This window comes from Chionomys nivalis, chromosome 7, assembly GCF_950005125.1.
Source record: "Chionomys nivalis chromosome 7, mChiNiv1.1, whole genome shotgun sequence".
Taxonomy (NCBI): Eukaryota; Metazoa; Chordata; class Mammalia; order Rodentia; family Cricetidae; genus Chionomys; species Chionomys nivalis.
The window spans coordinates 88,922,742-88,944,759 of NC_080092.1; the positions used below are offsets into that span (position 1 = coordinate 88,922,742).

Below are 22,018 nucleotides of genomic sequence, written 5' to 3' on the forward strand. Positions count from 1 at the left end.
CTCTGCAAAGGAGACTCCAGGGTGCTTTTAGAACAAAATCACATAAAATGAGAAAACTCTGATAGTGTATAGCAACTAATAAATGTTAGGGTTTTTTTTCTTCTTTCTGTTTGAATAAAACCTTTAAAGCTACTGCAATTCAATTACAGATATGTTCTGCCACCATTCCCATCCCTTCTTTTCTCACCTTAAGGCTCAAAAAAACCTTTCAAGTTTAGGAAGTTTAAAAATAAGAGAATCGATGTGTTAGGATGACAGCGTGGGGTCAGCTATTAGTGACCTCAAGGTAAAGCAGGACACTGACGTGACAGCCCCAAACGTCCCCTGAAGAATGGCTTCAATTTTTCACTCTGGATCCACACACCTTGCCTTCCTAATACAGCCCAGGAGATGAGCTTGTTTTATTTGTGGCAGTGAGATTTAGTCCTGGCGCTTTCGTGAGAGAGAGAATATAAGTTTCATTTGCGCTGTACTAAGTTAGTAGGGTCAGTACTACACACAACTCATTAGAGATGCAAACTGGCATTTTCTGCTGTTTTTCAAAGCTGCCAAAAGTGCCTTTTTAAGTCCTCTGAAGATGTACTCTACGTGACAGACCTTTGGACAAAAAAACTAGCTTGAAAAAAAAATAATAAGGCTGACACTCGGCCCACGGTTGTTATCTTTCGGGTTATGAGCATTCATATCACAACGGTTCTAATATTTATACAATCACACACCCAACAAATATTTACATAGTGTCTGCAGAGTGCCAGGCATTGCACTAAACACTGGAGACACACAAGACAGGAGAAGACTTGGTCTTGTACTCTGCCAATATGAAGCTCTGCATTGGGCATAAATAGCCGGAATGCCTGGAAGTTTGGGGCAGGCCTGAGCTGTGCTGCCTGGCCTACCACAACTTATGATGGCCAGAGAACCAGAGGAAGGAAGCTTTCCGGTATGGAGGAGGAAAACATCCATTAGGAAGTCAAAAGAAGCAGGTGAAGGGCCTTTGAACACCCTGCTGAGGGCCGAGCTACACCCTGCGGCAGCTCAGAAATGAATGCTATCCTGAAACCAGACTCACCGTATTAAAGAAAAGCAGCCCCACAACCTATGGGCTGCTGTGTCTAAAACCTTAAATTTGGGGGGACAGTATCTGGGAGGGGAAAACACCATCAGAGGGTATGAAATCAAGACACCATAAAATGAAAGGAAGGGAGCCTGGTTGTCCATGTCTTCTACAAAAGTAAACATCTGTTAGGGTCCCACTGCCTCCAGAGGGGTATAAGCACTCCACACACCCCACACCTCTGCCTTCCAATGGGAGAGGATGCAGGTTAATAAAATAACAGAACACCTTCACCCCATGCAAAAGAGAGTCACTCCTCAAGCCATGTAACAGAAATCGGTGCCAGATGGGAATATCTGACATCACTTCCGGCCTGGCATCCCTACTTACAGCAAATAGTATGCATCTTTACTGGGTGGGGAGGTGATCAGTTGAGAAGACCCTGAGTGGCCTCTGTCCTCACCGGACTAACTCTTCTGAGCTTTACAGGCAAGGTGGCCTTTGACATTGACACAATACTTCACTTCGTACATTGTTAAAAACCTTCCAGAGTTTCAAATTGAACCTCCTATTTCCTGGATCAAATTTGCAATTCTAGTTAACACCAAGAGTTCATCTACACGAGACCGGGGAGATGCCTGAATTCAAACTCCCTGAGCCCAGGTAGAAAGCCTAAATCAGTTCAGATGCCTATGTGTAATCCCAGTGCTCCTACAGGGAGATGGGAGGATAGAGGCAGGAGAATGTCCCGGTGGCTCGGTAGCCCATAAGCCAACTGCACTGCCATAGCACGGAGGATGGGAACAAGATTGTCTCCGCCAGGTGGAGGACAAGGGCCGACTTCTATGGTACGGACACGCCTCCACTCACAAACAGATGTGTACACAGAGGTGCACCTGCACAAAGAATTTTTTAAAAGGTTTTAGCTATAGCCATCATTTGGGACTGAGGCACCAGTGGGAAAGCGGATGCCGAGGCGTGAGCCTCTGCTTTACAGACAAACTATTACAGAAACCTCTGGCACAACCCTGAGCGCCCGTGGCAGCTGGAGCTCGCTGACAGTTTTAGGAGGCTGAGTTCTTGTGCTACCTGTAAGACACGCACCCTTCAAACCTTGGGCTGGGATCAGAACTGAGGGGCCCTAGGTTCAATTCCAAGCACCACAAATCACACGAACAAACAAACAAGGCAGTGATTCCAGCATATGAGAGAAAAAAAAAATGTTCTGTTCAGGTTGGCCAAGCTCACAGTTCTGCCCAGCTTGGCTCTCAGCCCTTGTCTATCTCCTGGCACCTGGCATCCACACTACTTGGCAGATGAGGACTCTGGACATCCCTTTTCTACAAGGCTGCCAACTCAATCCCCACTGCCCCATTTCTGTTTAAAGGCCAGCCTCAGCCTGGGCATACAGCTAAGCTGGCAGAGTGCTTGCCTAGTGTTTAATCGCCATCACCACTTAAAGTAAGCAGCACAGGCCTGTAATGCCAGCACCTCAGGGACAGAGGCAAAATCACAAGTTCAAGGTGATCCTCACCTACATTGCAAGTTCAAGGCCAGCCTGGGTTCTATGGGCCACTGTCTCAAAAACGGTCTGCCTCCGTTAAGTGAGTCTCTTCCTAGAATCCCTCAGCCTGTACAGCTTGGCACAGATAAATATTCTTTTTTTCCTGTTTCCCCATCAAACACCAACTGTCACTTTTTTTGAAGGAATGCAAAGCCAATACTGGTCAGGTATGTAACGGGGATTCAAAATAAAATGTCACCAGCAAAGCAGAAGAAAAACTGCTGACAAGTTGGAGCTTAAGTGGAGTCACAGGCAAAGGACAAGATACGATATGTGTGTCCCTAGCGAGAAAGGGGCTCAAGATTCCTAACCACTGGGAGGTGGGGAAATGCGGATTCACTCCTAGGGATCTCTTGAGAGTCCAAGGCTGACCCTGCAGCGGCATGGGCTGCTCCTGATTGTAGTTGCAGGCAGAGCTGACTTTGGATGCTGTCTCAGGGATAGTGTAACCAAACATCCTGGGCTGGGAGTTCACTTTCATGTGTGATATTAAATAGGAGAGAGGATAGATAAAGGAAAGGAGGAAAAATTCAGAGGCTAGTTGGATGTAACAAACTACGTGAGCAACTGCCTGGCATGTCAAATAAGCAGGCCACGTTTTCAGAGGCTGCTTCCACCGCTGTAATTAGAGACGGGCAGGGCTGTTGCTAACTCAGAGAAGGAAAAAAAAATGACTTGGCTTGGTCCCATTTCCAGTAGTGAAAGTAGCAGACAGCCCCAGAGGACCAGACTCTGTGAGAGCAGTACCAAGGGCCATTCTGTCCTAGACAACTGCTTCAGGAAGCAGCGGATGCAGGACAGAAATCCTCCCTGGAAACAGACCTCCCTGCCTAACAGACCAACTCAGTGTCATCAATGCCTAGGCCACACAAATATACTTCCTTTTCTCTTCCTTTCTCTGAAAAAAAAAAAGGAAAGGAAAATGTAGAAGTAGATCAGCTATCTGCTAATGTTATAGGGAGAAGAAATGAACACAGCCGGCACCAAGTCAGAAAGCAGGAAGCAGAAACCAGTAAGCAAACATTCAAAATGAGAATGCAAGCCTCATGGCTAGCCTTTAGGAGCTACAAAGGGACAAGGCTGTCGATCCCTGAAGATCTTAAAGACGCTATTTCATGGCTTCTGGGCCTACAGAGAACTTCTTTTTTCTTCTCCCTGGTATTTAAGACTCTTGGCTTTATCGTCATCCAGACAGTGAATTCTCCAATAGGATCCTCCTGGGTGACCGGCCCTGGTAATATCACTTTTCAGAATTGTACATCCAGGATGCAATATAAATAAAAATGGTACAACACCCACTTTGTGAGAGTGGGAATAACTCAGCACTTGTCCAAAAGGTTCCTCGATTCCATTTATGTCAAATCTTGGGTCAAGGAAATAAACTTAAGTGTTTTATATGATGAAATCTTAGTCTTATCACTCTTATCATTCACTAAGCAAAATTGTGACAGAGCTTATTACTTGTGATTTGGATATATGACTCTTGTTTGGAACATATGCAAAGAAATAAGAGGAAGAGAGAGAGAGAAAGAGATCAAAGAGAGACAGAGAAGAGAAGGAGGAATGGAGGGAGGGTAGGAGGAGGGGGAGAGAGGGGCAGGGAAGGACGAAGAGGGTACACTTGCTACAACCATTTTACCGGATGCCCAGACCAACAAATTGTTAATAAATAAAAAATAATGTCACCAGTTAGTCAAAACCTAATATATCAAGAATATAAAAAGTTTCAGGGCCGGGTGGTGGTGGCGCACGCCTTTAATCCCAGCACTTGGGAGGCAGAGGCAGGCAGATCTCTGTTAGTTCGAGGCCAGCCTGGTCTACAAGAGCTACGGAGAAACCCTGTCTCGAAAAATCCAAAAAAAAAAAAAAGTTTCAGGGTCAGACATGGTGGCACAGGCCCTTTAATTCCAGGACTCAAGAGGCAGAAGCAGGCAGACCTCTGAGAATTCAAGGCAAGCCTGGGCCACATAGAGAGTCCCTTTCTCCAAAATATTTTTTTCCAAACTCCTCCTATTACTTGGAGGAAATGGCTGTCCAATGGTGTGGATGGGGATGAGTTTGTTTCCTGAATAGGAATAACTTTCTAACAACCAGAATCGAAGGGAAAAGGTCAGAGAACAGTAAGCTACAATGTATTCTAAAGCAGTGAGGTGCTCAAAGGAGTGCTGACTTTGAGGAGGCATTAAAATAAAGACAGGCTGGAGTCGGACTCCTAGAGGATAAAAAGCACAGTCCTGGGCAAAGCATCTTTCTTTATTTAGTTACCACAATAAGATACAATATGGCCACAAGAAGTCAAACACAGATGATACATACTAAACAAGATGTAGAGGGTCGATAGCATCTCTAAACGTCTCCATCCTAGAGAAGGTTACTGTGAATTAAATGTGTGCCTGCATTAGGGGAATCCATTACTTAAAGCAATTGGAAGGTAAGTTCTTCAAAGCAAAGAACTGGACATAAGGCCTACTTCTTCAATCCGTGTGGTTTATAAATTCAGTGTTATTGTAAATCTAGTAAGGCAGTTCACAGAAGAAATACAAATAGCTACTGCACATGTGAAAAGAAAAAAGAAAGAGTATTTGACCACACTAATAACCCAGGAGACTGAAGTTAAAAGTAAGGCTCTTTACCCCTCTGACATTAACAAAGATAGAGCTGATTTCTCTAGCAACCTCTCTACCCAGAGAGTGAAGGGAAGAGCAAACACTTTACATCCACAGTAAACTGTACATTGGAGCCCTTTTGGACAGCAACTCTACAGTGCTCATTAAAATTTAAAATGCACACATCCACCCTTGTGGGTATCTAGTCTAGAAATACCTAGCCTGCTTCCCAGAGATGCTCCCCATTGTGGTGTCTATGAGAACTTAGTAACACCTGAAATACCCAACAGTGGAGACAAGGATGAATAACCACACCTGCAGCCACGGCACAGAATCGGGCAGCGCTGACGCTGGCACGGACAGCTATTTAGCATACACTGAGGGAAAACAATGCACCTGCACAAATAACATAAAAGTTCCATCTCTTTTGCAACCAAGTATGTGCAAGCAGAGACTGAATGCTTTTGGAAGATGTTATTCCTGGGAGAGGTGAAGAGAAAGCGGTGTGCTAGTTCACTGCTTAAAATGTGATGAGTATACTTTAAAAAAAAGAAAGAAAGAAAATCATGTCAAAGAGAGTTAGGAAGGTGTGAGGCTATTAACCTGAGAACCCACCGGACGCTCAGGACATACTGTGCGGGACATCTCACAGAACTCCTCATGACCGTGCACCATGGTCGCCCTGTGACCTCACCAACAAAACCTGCTCTCACCAGGGGGCTGGCAGAGACCCACTTGACTTTGAATCATTTTCACGGCGGGGGGGGGGGGGAACGATATAGTTTTAAGACAACATAACTACTCCCCTGGACAAGTAATAGGAGAGGAAATTCAGTTAATACTTTTCTTGTAAGTTTCCATAGGCGCTGACCCAAACCAAAGTCACTGTCAAAATAGCAACAGACTTAGATCTCATTTGCATCTCTCAACTACTGAAATTCATGTTCCAACCTAGACCCATACCTAACCTATAAAGTTCAGGCCCACAATTTAAGAACCAAGGTCTTCCATTCATCTATCATAGAGGCCGATCCAATGCACTTTCCTCTTTATTATGTTTAAAAGGAATATCTTTTCATTTCCAAATGGAGCTCTCAAAATGACTCATTCAATCAGGGTTTTAAGCACATCATGGAATTAAGAAAGGTACAGTATTAATGATCATTATGCTATAAATGTCCCCTCTCTAATATGTCTATTAGAAACAAGCTCACCAAATTGCAAGTTTACAGAAAGATAATCAACTTAGTAATACACCATCGCTTGTAAAACAGAAAAGCACATGCAGTGCCTTTATCTAATGCACTTAGTAAAAGACAATCTTAGGACAATATTTTCCAGGCTAGAATGTACTTTCCACTCGCCCTAATAATAAACCTATGCCCAGATGGGAAATGTAACCCGAACTAAATAAACATGCTATAGACGATGAGCAGGCAAGCCAGAAGGCGAGCTAGGGAACCTGACATACCTTTGCAAGCTATAAAGGAGCAATTTCTCCAACGCGACAGATAAGACAGAGAATATAAAATGTTAGCTATTCGATGGCCCCACAAGGATGGTGGTTTGGGTTTGAGTGAGCACAAATGCAACTGTAGGTCAGAGAGGAAAGCCGGTGGGTGCCTCCACAGGAGCTCATTCATGCAGTCATATACTTAAGCCAAAGGAAAGGCGCAGCACACAGCGATGCTAGAGCTTTCAGTCACTCTCCTCTCGCTGACATGCTGTCAAAGTGTGCATACTTTGTTCCTGGTGACAATAAGTGACCTATACAACTTCCTTGGAGAGATGCACAGTCTAAAATTAATTGCTTTGAGAACCCAAGGTATGGAGGGAAGAGGAACAAAACAAAGAAAAAGAACGGGAAAGAAATGCCACATGAATACGAAGTGATTCCTTTTTTTTTTTTCTAAACGCCCACACAAAGACAGCAGTTTCTGACAGGAATGTTCTCGGCAAAAAATAAAATTACAGGAAGGCTTTTGCTTTTTCTTTCTTCAATGAGAAAAAAAGGCAGTTCGATGTGCAGATTACTAGGCAATACCATGTGATATTTTTCTTACAAGGCCCATACGAATGTCACTTGTATCCAAATAACGTATCTTTCGGATCACAGAGAAACGGTGAGCAGAGGAACAGCTCCCGTGTGCAGTGCTCACTTCTGGACGTACTTGAAAATAAAGCCCACGGAGGCAGCTTACCTTGGCACTGGAAGCCTTGTTTCCCAAACCCCCTGGAAAACAGAAAACAAGAACAAATATCTTAGTATCCTTTTCACTGAGACCACATTGTAACTAGTTACATGAACAAGTATACTTGGAACCCAATGGCCTGATTATAAAAATGTTCCTAAGTATCTAATTAGATGAATGTACACATTCATCTTTCTTAAATAAATAAGTGAATCTGTCTATAAAGGACCAAGCTTCTATCTAGTCTTTTCTGCCTTGTGATTGGTTCTTACATTTCAAAACAAGAACATGACTTCATATGAAAGATTGTTTGCTGTGATACTCAAATGACAAAAAGGAGCTTGTGGTTTTAGAATGGAGGAGTGGCTTACTTTTATTCCTGAACAAACTAATTTTTTTCTCCCTAAAAATAACTAAAAAGTAGTTTGTTTCAAATAGTGCTTATCTAGAATTTGCCAAATAGCACCATTGCTTACATTTAGCTTTGGCTGAAGGAACCCATTTGATGAAATATTGCTGCTATTGCTTGCATTTGAGATTACTGCGATCTAATTTTCATTGAGAACCAATGGCATTTAAAGCATAGACAGAGACCACTTCACTCCTGTAAATCCTGACTCTGTAAGCAGAGCCCTGCTGTTGATATTTCACTACAAATACTGTTCTAACAGAATGTATTACATCAAAATGTTCTCAGGGGCACACAGAATCTCTTGCTTTGCATGGCATTTTAAATTTACAAAGGATTCCCCCATTCCTTTACAATTACCTCAAAGTCCTAACCCACTCAAACTAAATCAAACAGTTTTAAACTACCAGTGCTTAAATACTAAAATAAAATTGTAAATTAAAGGCTCACAGAAACCATAAATGAAGGAATATAGAGAAATTAAATCCACTGCAAGATGATCTTGGTGGGGGATTCCCTAGCCATCCGAGTGGCTGCTTTCAGGTTAAGCGAAGCACTTGCTTCGGAGTGGAAAGAAGCAGGACTCTTCACTTCCACATCACAGTGTGCCTGGTGACCCGGGAACCTCAGTTCACCAGGCTGACTGATCCTCTGGGCAGTGATAGTGGAGATTCATTAGTTAGTTAGTAATAATGTAAGTCCTTTTTCTAACTTATCTACTTCCGGCAAGAAATAATCAGCAGTCTGTCCCCTTTGAACAGAATCTCAGGGCTAACACAGGAGGCCACAAACTGCCAACTGCAATGTCCTCTCTTTGCTCGAAGTAGCCTTATCTACAGTCACCCCGCTCCCGAGCTCTGTTGCTTCAGACGCTAACTGCACTATGAAAACTAAAAGGCTGTGTTGCTCACCAATGGACATTTTTGAATGATTTCTTTAAAGGGAGGAAATATCAAGCATCGTATTGGCACTCCGATGGTGGGGATCCCCCTTTGACTCCTTTCTCTGGGTGGCATGGATTCAGAGCCACCCACCCATCCTCTATCCACTCTGAAACTCCAACATGCTAGGGTCTAGGTGCACTGTGCCGCCTTGTGGCTTCCCACCCAGGAGGGAGCGAGGGAGCCCCAGGCACAGCTCTCGCTTTTAAAGAGCTGTCATTCCAAGAACATGAAGAAGTATCGGGGTGTCCTAAGAGAAAACTGAAACTAATATTCAAAGTGGTGGGAAGGGGGTCTGGGCGTTCCCTTAGTTTGGGGATTTTCGAGGGGGGTGTCACTGACATTTTGAAAATCAGATGAAAGCTATGATTCTCTCTCCAGAAAAAAAAATCATAATCTGCATAAACATAATTTCACCTAGTTTGGCAACCCAAACTAGAGACCCCCTGAACCCTTCCATCTACCAGGCCCCTCAGTTACCAATGCCCGGCCTTCACTGGAGATCACCTGAACTGTGACACCTTTAGTCATTACAGTACTTTTCTTAAATAAGCCCTCTGTCCTCATCAACGGGGTTACAAGCCTAATCTCCTGTTGACAGGGTCTATTTTAAATGACTCCCTCTGCCCTCTGCCATTTGCCTGCTGGGTTAGCCCTCCTCCCCCACGGCAAGCTTTCAACAGTTTGCTGCCTCCCATCTCTCTCCCTCCCCACCCTCCCCCTTCTGGGCTCACCCAGAAAAGTCAAAGTCTCCGTGCCCAGTAGAAACAGCCTACAGTAGGCAGGGACCCAAGGTTCCAGCGGAGTCCCAACCCGACGCGAGGCACAAACACTCCCCGGAACGCGCCCAGCCTGGCTCGCCAGCAACTTGGAGCGGCGCGCAGCGGCTCCCCGCTACTCCGGGGCGTGTTGGTCGCGCGTCTCAGGGCCACTCTGTCTCCAACACTCTCTCTCCCCGTTCCCTTCGCTTCCACCGGGCTGTTCCGGCCGCTCCACTTAGCTACGAGGAAGACCCGTGCGCCCCAGAAGAGGCGAGGGGACCACCCAACCACACCCCGCCATCCGTTTCACCCCCGTGCCAGGCCAAACGTTCCTTCAGGGCAGGGCATGCGAGGCAAAGCCCGGCCACTTCACAGGGAGTGTCCCGCGTGGGTGCGCGCCTGTCACTCCGGGCGAGAGTTCGGACTCCGGCCGGGCACTCTAAGTTCTCAGAGGAGTCCTGTCCGTGAGAGTGCGGACGCTCCCGGGCTTGGAGGCGTCCCCGAACCCCAATCCCTGGGACTACGAGACCTGAGCCTCAGGCAAAGGTGGCTCCCGGGTCCCCCGGGCTACCGCGCGCACCTACCAGATGAAGTCGGTGCAGTGGCTGCAGAAGGTGGGTTGCTTGAAGAAGCGGGCGATGAATTTGTGGTCCTTCACCTCGTGCACGTTCTTCTGCCTCAGCGCCCCTTTGCGGGCGAAGCGGTTGGCCACGTCCTGAGACGCCGTGGAGTCGTTGGCCGGGTAAACGTCAGCCATGGTCCCCCCCAACCACCTCTTGCCTCCGCCGGGGAGCAGCAGCCGGGGAGGGCCGGGGTGGGCGGGGGCGGCGGCCGAGGTGGCGGTGCAGAGGTGCTGTGGTGGCGGCGGTGGCCGGGGAGAGCCTGGCCGGCGCTGCGCTGCTCGGAGCTGGGAGCGGAGCCGCGCTCTCTGGCTCTCTCCGGCTCTCTCGCTCGCTGGCTGGCCCCACGCTCACTGACAGCCCGGCGCCCGGCGCTCGCGCTTCCTACTCGCGGCGGCGGCAGAGGCGGCCCGGAGCGGCGCCGCCCACTGCGCATGCCCGGAGAGCTAGCGTGTGTATGGGTGCACGCGCGCGCGCGGGCTGGGATAGGAGCGCGCGCGGCGGGGGCGCGCGCGGCGAGAGCTTGGAGCCTCTTCGCTGCGCTGAGCTGCGCTGCACGGAACAGGACACGCGTCCTCAGGGGTCCCCGTGAGCCTGGGGAATAGTCGAGGGCGGCGGTCCCGGGGAGGTCCTGGAGATGCCCAGCCCAGGAAGAAGCCGGGAGGGGCGGGTCCTTCTCCGCCGCCTGCTTCTTTTCCTCCCTTTTCCTCGGCTTCCTCCTCCCTCTTTTTTCTCCTCCTCTCCTTCCGCTCGTCGTGCTGGGCCTCCTCCTGTTCCCACCTCCTCCTCCCACTCCTTCTTCCCTGCTCACACTTTCCTCTTTCTGGGATGGAAGTTTTGTCCCGGAGGAACCAGGCACGGGTCCCTGGACGCCACTCTCCTTAGCAGGTACATAGGTTAACTTCTTCTCAAGTAACCTGGACGCACCGGCATTTCTGGGATTTACTGACATTTTATAAGCCTCTACCCGTTTAACCTTTCACCTGACTAAAATGTCACTCTTGTCGTTTATGCTACTAAAATGGCCAAGCCCTGATCCTCACTCTGTAAGAGTAGGTAAAAGGGAGCGAGTTTGAATAACTGATCCCTTCTTACCTACCTTCGATCTTTGACTTGTAGCTCACCTACATATTATATAGATTTGTATGGCAGTCATTATCACCGGGTAAGATGCCTGAGGACTTGTCCTGGTTTGTGATCTCATTATTCATTGGCTACCAGAGCTGTGGTGGTGCCGATGATCAGCTCTCTTGATTTTACATGTCCAGAACCTTAATTTAGAAATCATTTTGCATCCTAAGCTAATTGCTGAGATACTGGCAGGTGTAGAGTTCAGCCAGCACATTTGTAAATTGCTGTAAAACTGTCTGAAAGAGTAGCTGGAATAGATCTCTATGCAAAGGGCGCACATGGCGCTGGCCGCCTCTGCTGAATATTTATTAGGTCTGCCTGGAGTTCTTCTAAACCTCACAACAGAAGCAACCATCTCCCAGCAAGCGGTTCATTTCCCACTCGGTCCAGGCAGGCCTCAAACTCTAAGCAATCCTCCTGTCGCAGTTCCTGAACGCTGGGATTACAGTCATGAGCCGTCACACCAGCTACATTATTGTTGAGTACCAATTGCCAGATTCACTAAGTTCACAAAACATCTTCATGAGCTAAATCCATCAAGAAAAGTTGGACATGGCAGCACTAGCCAGTGATTCCAAGAGGATCAGGAATTTAAGATCTCAAGAAAAATTCTAATTGTCTAAGATGTCTAAGATAACTAGCTTGACAACCCATGAAAGACTTTTTTTTTTTTTTTTTTTTTTTTTTTTTTTGGAGACAGGGTTTCTCTGTGGTTTTGGAGCCTGTCCTGGAACTAGCTCTTGTGGACCAGGCTGGTCTCGAACTCACAGAGATAATCGGCCTGCCTCTGCCTCCCGAGTGCTGGGATTAAAGCCGTGTGCCACCACCGCCCAACCTAAGACTGTTAATTTTTGAGATTGCTAAAGTGTGACTCTTGATGAAAAGATAGCTTTTACATTTAAACAAGTGTAGGCTACCGACTGGCCATCACTAGAACAGGCTGTTGGCTGACCCATTTAGAATCTGGTGAGCCAGTGTTATAGGATTACTGTTGCTGTGATGAGACACCATGACTAAAGGCAACTTGGAGGGGAAAGAGTTTATTTGGGTTACAGCTTCTGAATCACACAGTTCACTGAGAGAAGCCACTGCAGGAACACAGACCAGGAGAGAACCTGGAGGCAGGAGCTGATGAGGAGGCCACAGAAGATTGCTGCTTACTGGCTTCTTCACCAGGGCTTACTCAGCCAGGACCTCCAGCCCAGCAATGGCACCACCCATAATGGACTGCGCCCTCCCCCATTAGTCACTAATTAAGAAAATGCCCCACAGGCTTGCCTACAGCCCCATCTTAAGGCGTTTTCTCAATAGACACCAGCTTGTATCGAACTGGTGAGCCTAGCCCGCACGGCCAGTGTTATTGGTGCTTCGCGATATTTTATCTAGGCAGAAATGTCAACACTTCCAGGCCACAGGAGCAAGGAAGGGAGAGGTAGGGGAAGAATGGACAGCAAAGAACACTGGGAAAATAGATAAAAAAAATTCTGCAAAAGACAATATATGCCTCTCAAGCCATCAATGTTTACCACTTGATAATTACAGTTGAAATGAAGTATGATGGAATGAAACCATGACCCCATGGCCCCTCACACAGCCATGCTTATCTAAGACAGGGGTCTCCCACAAATGTTTACTAAAGACAAGCTTTTTTCTAATTCCCTGGGGCCCTGAAGGTGAGATGGAGAGAAATGGAGGGCAGGGTTGTTGATGGATCCTTGAATGAGTAGCATGGGGTGACGGGGGATACAGCTAAGAACCAGACAGGCTGGGTAGCAGTCTGATGTCTTGGGAAGTGATTGCTTTTAACTGTGAGTGGATAGGATGGGGGTCAATGTCTCTTCCCTTTCAAGCTGTGGCTTTTGCCTGCTTGCATCTGTCCTTGTGGGTATGGAGAGAAATGGCTAACTGAAAGCCCGTTGATTGACAGCTGGGCTGAGTGTGTTGCATTAACTACCTTCTTCTGAGCTCAGTTGGCCCAGAGAGGGCAGTGCACCTGCAGTGGAGAATCGCAGTGACTGAGCAAGGCAACTGCTCCTCTAGCATGGGGTCCATCACTGTGCACTCATGCTAGCCACCTGAGGAGCCCCCCGTGGTGTAGCCGAATGGAGAAGATTAAGGGAGAGAACTCTTGGGGAAGTAGTACTCAGTGCTGGATGGTTATTTTTAATCTGCTGTTTCGTGGAGATGGTTTCAAACTAGAGTGGTTTGCTTGACATCAGTGGTCTTGACATGCAGCATAAAACTTGTTCAACGAAACCACCTGGTCTGCTTTCAATGGGGCCATTTTCAAATTGGGCAGTAGGGAGTTCTCAAGCATTGAAAAAGCTTCTCACTGAGATTTATAGGAGCCAAGATGAATTGATCACTTAGGCTTTTTCAACACTATAGAAAGCTTGTGGGAAAGGTAAGACAGCAGATTAGGATGTATAATCAAGCAGATGGTTAGATTTATGTGAGTAGAAGGTCTGGAAATAAATATACTAAAATCTAAATGAGAAGGAGAATGCAAGGCCCAGGGACCATTGTCCGGCACACTTGGGGAGCTGGTGAGTCAGAAGCCCCAGTCAGAGTACCAAGTCTTCCAAACTCAATAGATTGAGAAGCAGCTAAAATCCAGGTCACATCTTCCTTAACAAGGTATGGACCTCTGACTTCTCAGAAGGAATACCATTTTTTAACTCATAGAAAGATATGGAGGTTATTGGAGGTCCCAATGAACATCCTACTTGATTCCACTTGGTGGCATGTTTCCTGAAAGGTCCGTTGGGTCTGACCTTTTAAGCAAGCCCTCACCCAAGTCCTTTTTCAACATCCTGTATCTCAAACTATTACCCCATTTCTCAAGTTGGAAGTCAATGCACCCCTCCCCCATTCATTCCTCCCTTCTATCCCTGCATCCTATTTACAAGGCGTCCTCCTGTGGACTCCACATCCTGAACAAATCATGTTTATCGGCGGAACCCACTCTAGTCTATGCCCCATCATGATCTCTGTCCTGGAACCTGCAGAATCACGAATTCTTAGACCTTTTAAGTTTAAACATCACGAGTAGTCATCCTTTATCAAATGCTCTTGTTCCTTTGTATGTGTGTGTGCGTGTTTGCGTGAGTGGTATGTGTGCACATGTTCAGGGCATATAGACATGGATGAAGCCACCGGAAGTGTTAGGCATCCTGCTCTGTCATTCTCTGCCTTGTTTTCAAGAGGCAGGGTCTCTCATTGAACCTGGAGAGAGGCTGGCAGCCAGCAAACCCCAACAATCTTCTTGTCTCCACCCCACACAGCTGGCTTTTAGGAGCTGGCATTCAAACTCAGGTCCTCATGCTTAGACAGCAAGCGCTCTTAGCTACCGAACCATCTCCCCACCTCCCAGATGCACCTGTTTAAATCTACTTTATGTTTTGGATAAGTGTAAAGATGCCCTTTATTTATATAGGAAGAAATCAAAATTCTAATTTCCCTTCAATTCAACCGTAAATAACTCGGCCAAATAAAAGTAGGATTTCTGAAGGAAGTCGCCATGGCTCAGATGAGGCTCCTCCCTGAAGAGTTCATGGCTGGAAGCTTGTCTGAGTGTGGCAATGTTGGGAGGCAGTGGGGCGTTTAAAAGGCGGGGCTTAGTGGAAGGTAGAGATTAAGTCATGGGCCCCACCGTGGAGAAGGATGAGCAGAGTTCTTGAGTGACACGGGTACTTGTCTGAGCAGGTTATTATAAACCGAGGCCACGGCATGTGTGGCGCCTTCCACACATAGCTAGTTCTTTTAGTGTATTTCTACCACTTTGTGACACAGCCACGCAGGTTTTTACCTGTTGAAGTCATCTAACCACGGACTGTTAGTGTTGAAAACTAAGCCAGATAAACCACCTTTCTTTATAAAGCATTTGGCCTTGGGTATTTTGTTACCACTACATAGAACAGACTAAGAAAATGTGCACGATAACTCAAAAGCCCAGATAAAGAAACAAATGAGAAGACATATCCTATCAGATATCATTATAAAAAAATAGAAATATAGAGATAAATGTCTTGGCCAGAGAGTCCTCAAGCAAGATTTTAAGGATCTGGGGAATGGCTCAGTAGTATCAAGTAGGATACTTGCTTTTCAAGGATGAGGGTCTGAGTTTAATCCCAGAATCCACATTTAAAACACTGGGCTTGATAGCGATGTGCTTTTGTAATCCAGGCACTGGGGAAATGAAAAGAGGAATCCTGGGATTTACTGGCCAATCAGCCTACGCTAAGTAGTGAATCTCAGGTCAATGAGAGACCCTGTCTCAAAAAAACACGCACAGCACCTGAAAACCAATGCTGAGCTTGACGACCTCTGACCTTCGGAGACATAATGGTCCATTCTTAAATATGCTTACAAAGAAAGAGAAGATCTCCAATCCATCTCATAATAAGATAAATGTAAATTAGGACCATGCTGGAATTGCACTGTGACTGAAGATTTGGGCATAGCTTAGAAATGTGAGGACACATTGCTTGAGTAAAGATAACGTGATCACAAACCGCGCCATCTATCACTGGTAAGTCATAGTATGTTGTAGATGTTGTCTTCGTTTCTGTTTTCTATTGCTGTGATGAAATACTCTGGTCAAAGCAACTTCAGCGCATCGTCCACTGGGGTGGGGAAACCAAGGCGACAAGAGCTTGGAGCAGCTGGACACATGGCACCCAAGCTCAGGAAACAAAGAATGAATGAGTGCTGCTTCTCAGCTCACATTCTCCCGTTAGACAGTTCAGGATCCTAGCCAGGAAATGATGCCACCCACGGTGATCCATCTTCCCACCTTAATTAAGGAAATCCAGATAATCTCCCACAGGCATGCCCAGAGCCTCATCTCCCAGGAGAGTCTAAACTCTGTCAAGTGGGCAATTAACCATCATAGATATGATAAAGAGAAACCTAACAGTAACTACGAGAATTTAAAATACTCCAAATACTTTGACCTAGCAACTCCACTCCTAGAGAGGTACCCTACATGTGTGTCTGAATGTGTACACAAAGGCAGGCAGAGAAGCAGCGTTGACATCAATATCGAGTTAAAAGACTAGTTAGATCAACGATGATGAATTCAGATGCTGGGAATGAATTGAAGCTATTTAAAAATAAGATCAATTATACACACAGATGCAGAAATAACTTCCAGATACATGAGTGGAAAAGCAAAACCAGAAGTGTGTATGCTAGCACTTTTGAAAGAATCTATCTAGGACCGGGGGTGTATCGCAGAGATCTCAGAGGCAGGGCTGTTCCTAACGCATGCAAGGTCCAATGAAAAGGAGAGTGAGAGAATAGGAAAGGGAAGTGTGTGTGTGTGTGTGTGTGCAGCCACATACATATAAATACAATCTTAAATTATTTAATAGGCATTTAGGATATAGAGAAAGCAAGCTAGAACTGAAGGGGAAGCTTCTACCATGATGGCTAGTTTTCATAATGCCAGACGCTTCCCCAGAATGGCCGGGGAAGAAAAGTCCCCAGTAATCTTACCTATCCCTGAACCCTGTGAGCTACAGTAGCAACCTGCCAGCAAGAGTGGCATGCCTATTACCAGGTAACCAACCACTTTCTGGTTGGATTTGAGGTTCACCACAGAAATGCATGCCTGGTGCTGTAATCCTGGTTAAAGGCCCATGGACAAGGAGGTCATGATCTCTGGGGAAGAATCTACTACTATTGTTTAGCTAAATGGCATCAATCCACCTTTTGAATATGTGTGTTTGTATCTATAAATTTGTTAGTGCTGCTCTCTGCCTTGAGCAGCTTCTGTTTACTGTAAGCAGAGACTGCACTTTAGTTTCCCAGTCATCAAGACCTGAATAATCACACAGAAGCTATAATAATTACAACACTGTTTGGCCAATGGCTCAGGCTCTTTCTAGCTAGCTCTTACATCTGAAATTAACCTATTTCTATTAGTCTATGCATTGCCACATGACTGTGACATTGCCTCATTTTCTACATGTCTCGTTTCCTTGGCAGCTGGCTGACATCAACCTGACTCTGCCTTCTTTCTCCCTGCATTCAGTTTAGTTTCCCCTCCTACCTATATCCAATAGGCCACAGCAACTTCTTTATTAAGCAGCGGTAATAAAACGTATTCACAGCATACAGAGGGGAATCCCACATGAGTTTGCAGTAGGTTATAGTTAATGCAGATAATGCTCAAAGTGCTGAGAACAAGTGACTGTTGACTGCTGACCCTTAAACAGCACATTTATATCACTTCCCATCCCTAAAGATTCATGGGATATTGCGAAAGAGAGGGCCAAGTGAGCGTAAGCTGGAGGACGGGGAGGGGTGCTGTGAAAGCTGTCCGCTGGACACAGCATGGTCATTGCCCTCATGAACCCCCTGTGGTTAGCTGCATGAGACCATCACAAGATGGGGCCTGTCACCATGACATCATGGGTATGGGAGAGGCTTGCCAAACTCCATCCCTTCAGAGGAGCTATCAGTAACTAATGTTTGCTGCAGGAGGGAGAGTCATTATCTTCAGTGGTGTCGTCACTGGTAAGTTGCTCATGCTCCCTACCCACACGCTTGTAAGCAACCCTAAAACACCTCCAAGTGTCACAAAATCAAAACAAATGAAAATAAACGTAGAAGCAGGGGGACTTGTTGGAAAGAAGTGAAAGCTTCCGTAGGAATAGGAGCAGGTAAGAGCAGATAACAAGGGAGGTGGAAACGAGCAAAGCGAATTATATACCTGTATGAAATTCTCAAAATATAAAAAATCTTACATGAGGGATTTATCATATTTGACACAAAAGGTTTTGTTTTCTTTATTTCTTTCATTATTATTATTGTGTGTGTGTATGAGGGGGAGGGAAAAGGAGGGAGGGAGTAGGGGGAGCATGTTGTGTGTGTATGAGAGGGGAGGGAGAAGGAGGGAGGGCAGGAGGAAGGGGGAGCATGGTGTGTGTGTGTGTGTGTGTGTGTGTGTGTGTGTGTGTATGAGGGGGGGAGGGAGAAGGAGGGAGGGTGGGAGGCAGGGGGAGCATGTTGTGGGGGGGGGAGACGTGCACGTGTACCATGATGCGCACGTGACATGTGGAGGTCACAGGACAGCTTTGTGAAATCAGGCCTCTTCTTCCACCCTTCTCTAGGTTCCAGGGATTGAACTCAGGTCATCAAGCTTTTGTGGCAGGTACTTTACCTGCTGAGCCACCACGCTGGCTCAAAAGGTTTCTGCTGCCATTATTATTTTGATTCACAGACTGGGGGAGTGTCTGCTCATCTGAGTGCAGATCATTGAGAAGTCTATTAGAAAACATTGGCCCCTGCCCCTCTTCAGCCCAAGAGCTTCTTGGCAGCTGGGACCTCAACTTTTTCTTCTAGGTTGGGGGTGGTTTTTTTCTACCTCTCTTCTTATTTCCCCACATAGCCAGGGCGTGAAAGTCAGTCAGAAAACCTGGGTCCAAGTACCAGCTCCTGTAGTTACTGGGTTGGGTCATCCATAGAAATAAACCTCTCCAGGTCTCTATTCCCCATCTAAAAGTGGGAATATCTAGAGTCAGACAAGGATTTTTTTTTAACAGAAAGTTAGCCAGGCAATATATATGAGTGTTTATTAAGTACTTGGGAAACGTCATACACATGTCAATCAACCTCAGCCTTCCTGAGTCTGGGTTTCAGGAGTAATTTCAGAGGTCCCTCCTCTAGCCCATTCTGTCTTCCAAGCTTCTTTCTTTCCACAGCACTCCCAATGACAGCCAAGTGGGAGCAAGGAGAGGTGACACGCATAGAATATAAGACCTGCAGTTCCACTGTGAAATGACATGGTTCATCGCCTCCCCCGGCAGGACCCCAGGATTTCCTCAGCTTTCCATTCATGCCTAATTTAACTGAATGGCAGCAGGCACTACTTGTGTTATCTATGGTACCTTCCCAGCCTTCCTGGGGAGAAAGACTGTCCTTGCATGTTACTTGAATCTTCTAGCCTGAGTCAACGGCCTCTGTCCTCAAAGGAATTAAGGAATTAACCTAATGAACAAATTGAAATTCTGTTTTGCTTTGTTTTGCCGATTTTGAGACAAGGGCTCGCTCACTATGTAAGCAGACTGGCCTCAGACTCACTGAGTAGCACAGACTAGTATTGAACTCCTGCTGATTTGACCACCACAGGCTCTCCCAGTTCTGGAATCAAGCATGTATACCATCATGCCAGCTGAGATTTGTTAATGATTTTTCCAAGTATACATAAAAAGCAGTTGAAGACAGCATAGACCATCTGCTCATGTGCTTGTATGCTTTGCCTTCATCTCTACCTAATAAAACCTTGACATAAATAAGACATGCCAGCCTGAAGTACTGGCACCAACCTGTGATCCTAGCCCCAGGGAGTTGTAGGCCGAAGAATCAGGAATTCAAAATCATCTATGACTAACTTGAGGCCAGCCTGGGTACATACGACTCTATCTCAAACAATAACAGCAGAAACTTAAACAAACAAACTACTTTTGTTTAAGCCTGGTTTCGTTTGGATGTGTTGTGTTGGTGTGGTAGCTCATTTTTTTCTATGTCAATTGGTCACAGCTTAGAATTACCCAATTAACTGGGGAATTGTTTAGATCAGACTGGTCTACCCCAGCCTACTGTGGGTAGACCATTCCCTAGGTTCTGATAGATATGACAGGCAGAATCTGGATGAGAGTGAGCAGGCAGCATGTGTGTCTCCACTTCTGTCTGCTGGGGATGTGATGTGACCATCTGCTTGAGCTCCTGCCTTGACTTTGCTTGGTGATGGACTGTAACCTGAAAGTATAATAAGGAAAATAAACCCTCCCCTCCCTTAAGTTGCTTTTGGCCAGAGTGTTTATCATAGCAACAGAGAAGAAACTAGAATGTCGGGTATAGAAAGAGCAAATACAGAGCAGCTCCTACCGTGAAACATAGGCAGAGTCAACCAAAAGTTGGTGAAGTGGCTCACCAGGTGTGTATGTCCAACACGGGTGACAGATTAAAATCAGGGACACACAAGGACAGCCTTCCCTCAGGGCTGTTGCACAGGTATCAATGGGATAATCACAGCCTTGTTCCTCTGATAGATGTGTGATATTATTTGGGCATACTGTTCAACCTGTAGTCCTGTCTCTGGTTGGCGTGACCTTCGAACTAGAATGATAACACCTCCCGAAGCCTTGGACTCTGTCCAGATGTCTGCAGGACATGTGAGTCTGACAAGCAGGAAGAACATGAAGCACATTCAGAAACGGTGTCTATAAAACAGTGGTGACTGAGCTCACTCTGCCCTCTCAAGCAATGTTCTGGACGAGGGAGATGACTAGTGAACAGAACACTTCCAAGATAGGGAGGTCAGAGGTTGCTTGGAGGAACTTTAAGGCAGGCGGGAAGGCTGGATTGGCAACCAAGTGACTCTGTTGGTAGAGTGCCTACCAAGTAAGCAAGAGGAGCTGGGTTCGGATCCCCAGCACCCATGTAAAGCCAGGTTTGGTGATGAGCATCCATACCATACACCAGCATTTGAAGGGTGGATGGAGGGTGATGGCAACAGGCAGATCCCAGCTCGGTGAGAGACCTCATCTCAGAAAATAAGGTGAAGAGCAAGAGAAGAGGGCACAGGGCCTCGTCCTCTGGCTTCCATGTGCACACATGCACAAAACATAAACCTACACACACACACACACACACACGGGGGCGGGGACTGAAGTAAGAGCCACTCTCCTACTGTCGCCAAACATCGAGTGGGGTAGCCAATGAGATCAAAATAAAAGCTCCTGGGAAAACCACAGCATGTTTATATGAAAATGGAAATGAGTCCGGAGAGAAAAGCAGTCAACAGATGTATCAAATGGTGCTGCCGACCAAGTGTGATTGACAGGTGTCGGAGAAGTGTCAAGTGTCTGCACACTTGATTGAGGGGCTGTGAATTAACCTGACAAAAGAGAGCTAGCTGGGAGAAGGCTAAGACGCAAGGAGGTGATTAGAATTAGGGTTTTATATGCCTTCATTTCAGGTGAAGACAAAGGGATAGGAATGCCATTTGTGGGGAAACAAATTACTCTTAATAAAAATAAATGAGCCCTCGGGAAATGAGACGGAAGGTAGGGATGCCTTGTGTCAGCGTCTCTTTGAGTTCTCCTGCCCATAGCTGACTTGTTTCCAGCAATAAAAACTGGTCTTCTCTGGTTCTGTGGCTCCCACGATGGAGGTTGATGACATTTGAGTTCTTTGGAGACAATTTGATTTCAGGAAGACAAGGAGACCTCCGGACACAGCTTCATCCTTTATCTGTGGACTCTTGACTTCAGCTTAAAATTGTGTGTGTGTGTGCGCGCGCGCGTGCACACACGTGTTTGCATGTAGGCCAGAGCATACATTCCTCGGGCACCATCCAACATTCCTTTTTTAAAAGACACCTCTTACTCAGATTCATGACTCACTAATTAGGCTGGCCTCTCTGGCCAGTGAGCCCAAAGGTCCACCTGTGTCCACTTTCCCAGCAGTAGGACTACAAGGTCACACCCACACCACCAGGCCTGATGTCATATATGGGTTCAGGGATCAAATGCGGGTCCCTATGTTTACTCAGCAAGGACTCTACCAACTGAACCGTCTACATTTTAAAATCTGTAGTTAAGCAACTGTTTTTGTTTTTTTTTTTTAAAAAGGCCTGTCTCCGTAGGCAGAAGTGAGGAAAGGCACTTTGGCATTGGAAGTGAGGAAAGTTATGGTACCCGCTTCTCTCTCTTCTGCAGTATCCACAGC

The 22,018-nt window shown here is 46.3% G+C and overlaps 1 protein-coding gene across 1 annotated transcript in view; it reads right to left on the bottom strand.

The window, feature by feature from the left end:
- The window catches only part of Prkca (protein kinase C alpha), a 396,507-nt gene extending 385,761 nt beyond the window's left edge, over positions 1 to 10,746 (bottom strand). Inside the window, exons 1-2 of the mRNA XM_057773855.1 lie at positions 10,112 to 10,746; positions 7,426 to 7,457 (exon numbers count right to left, since the gene is read on the bottom strand). Coding sequence (XP_057629838.1) covers positions 7,426 to 7,457; positions 10,112 to 10,284 — 205 coding nt within the window. The 5' untranslated portion in view covers positions 10,285 to 10,746. The remainder of the gene's footprint in view (positions 1 to 7,425; positions 7,458 to 10,111) is intronic.
- Positions 10,747 to 22,018: the final 11,272 nt, after the last annotated feature.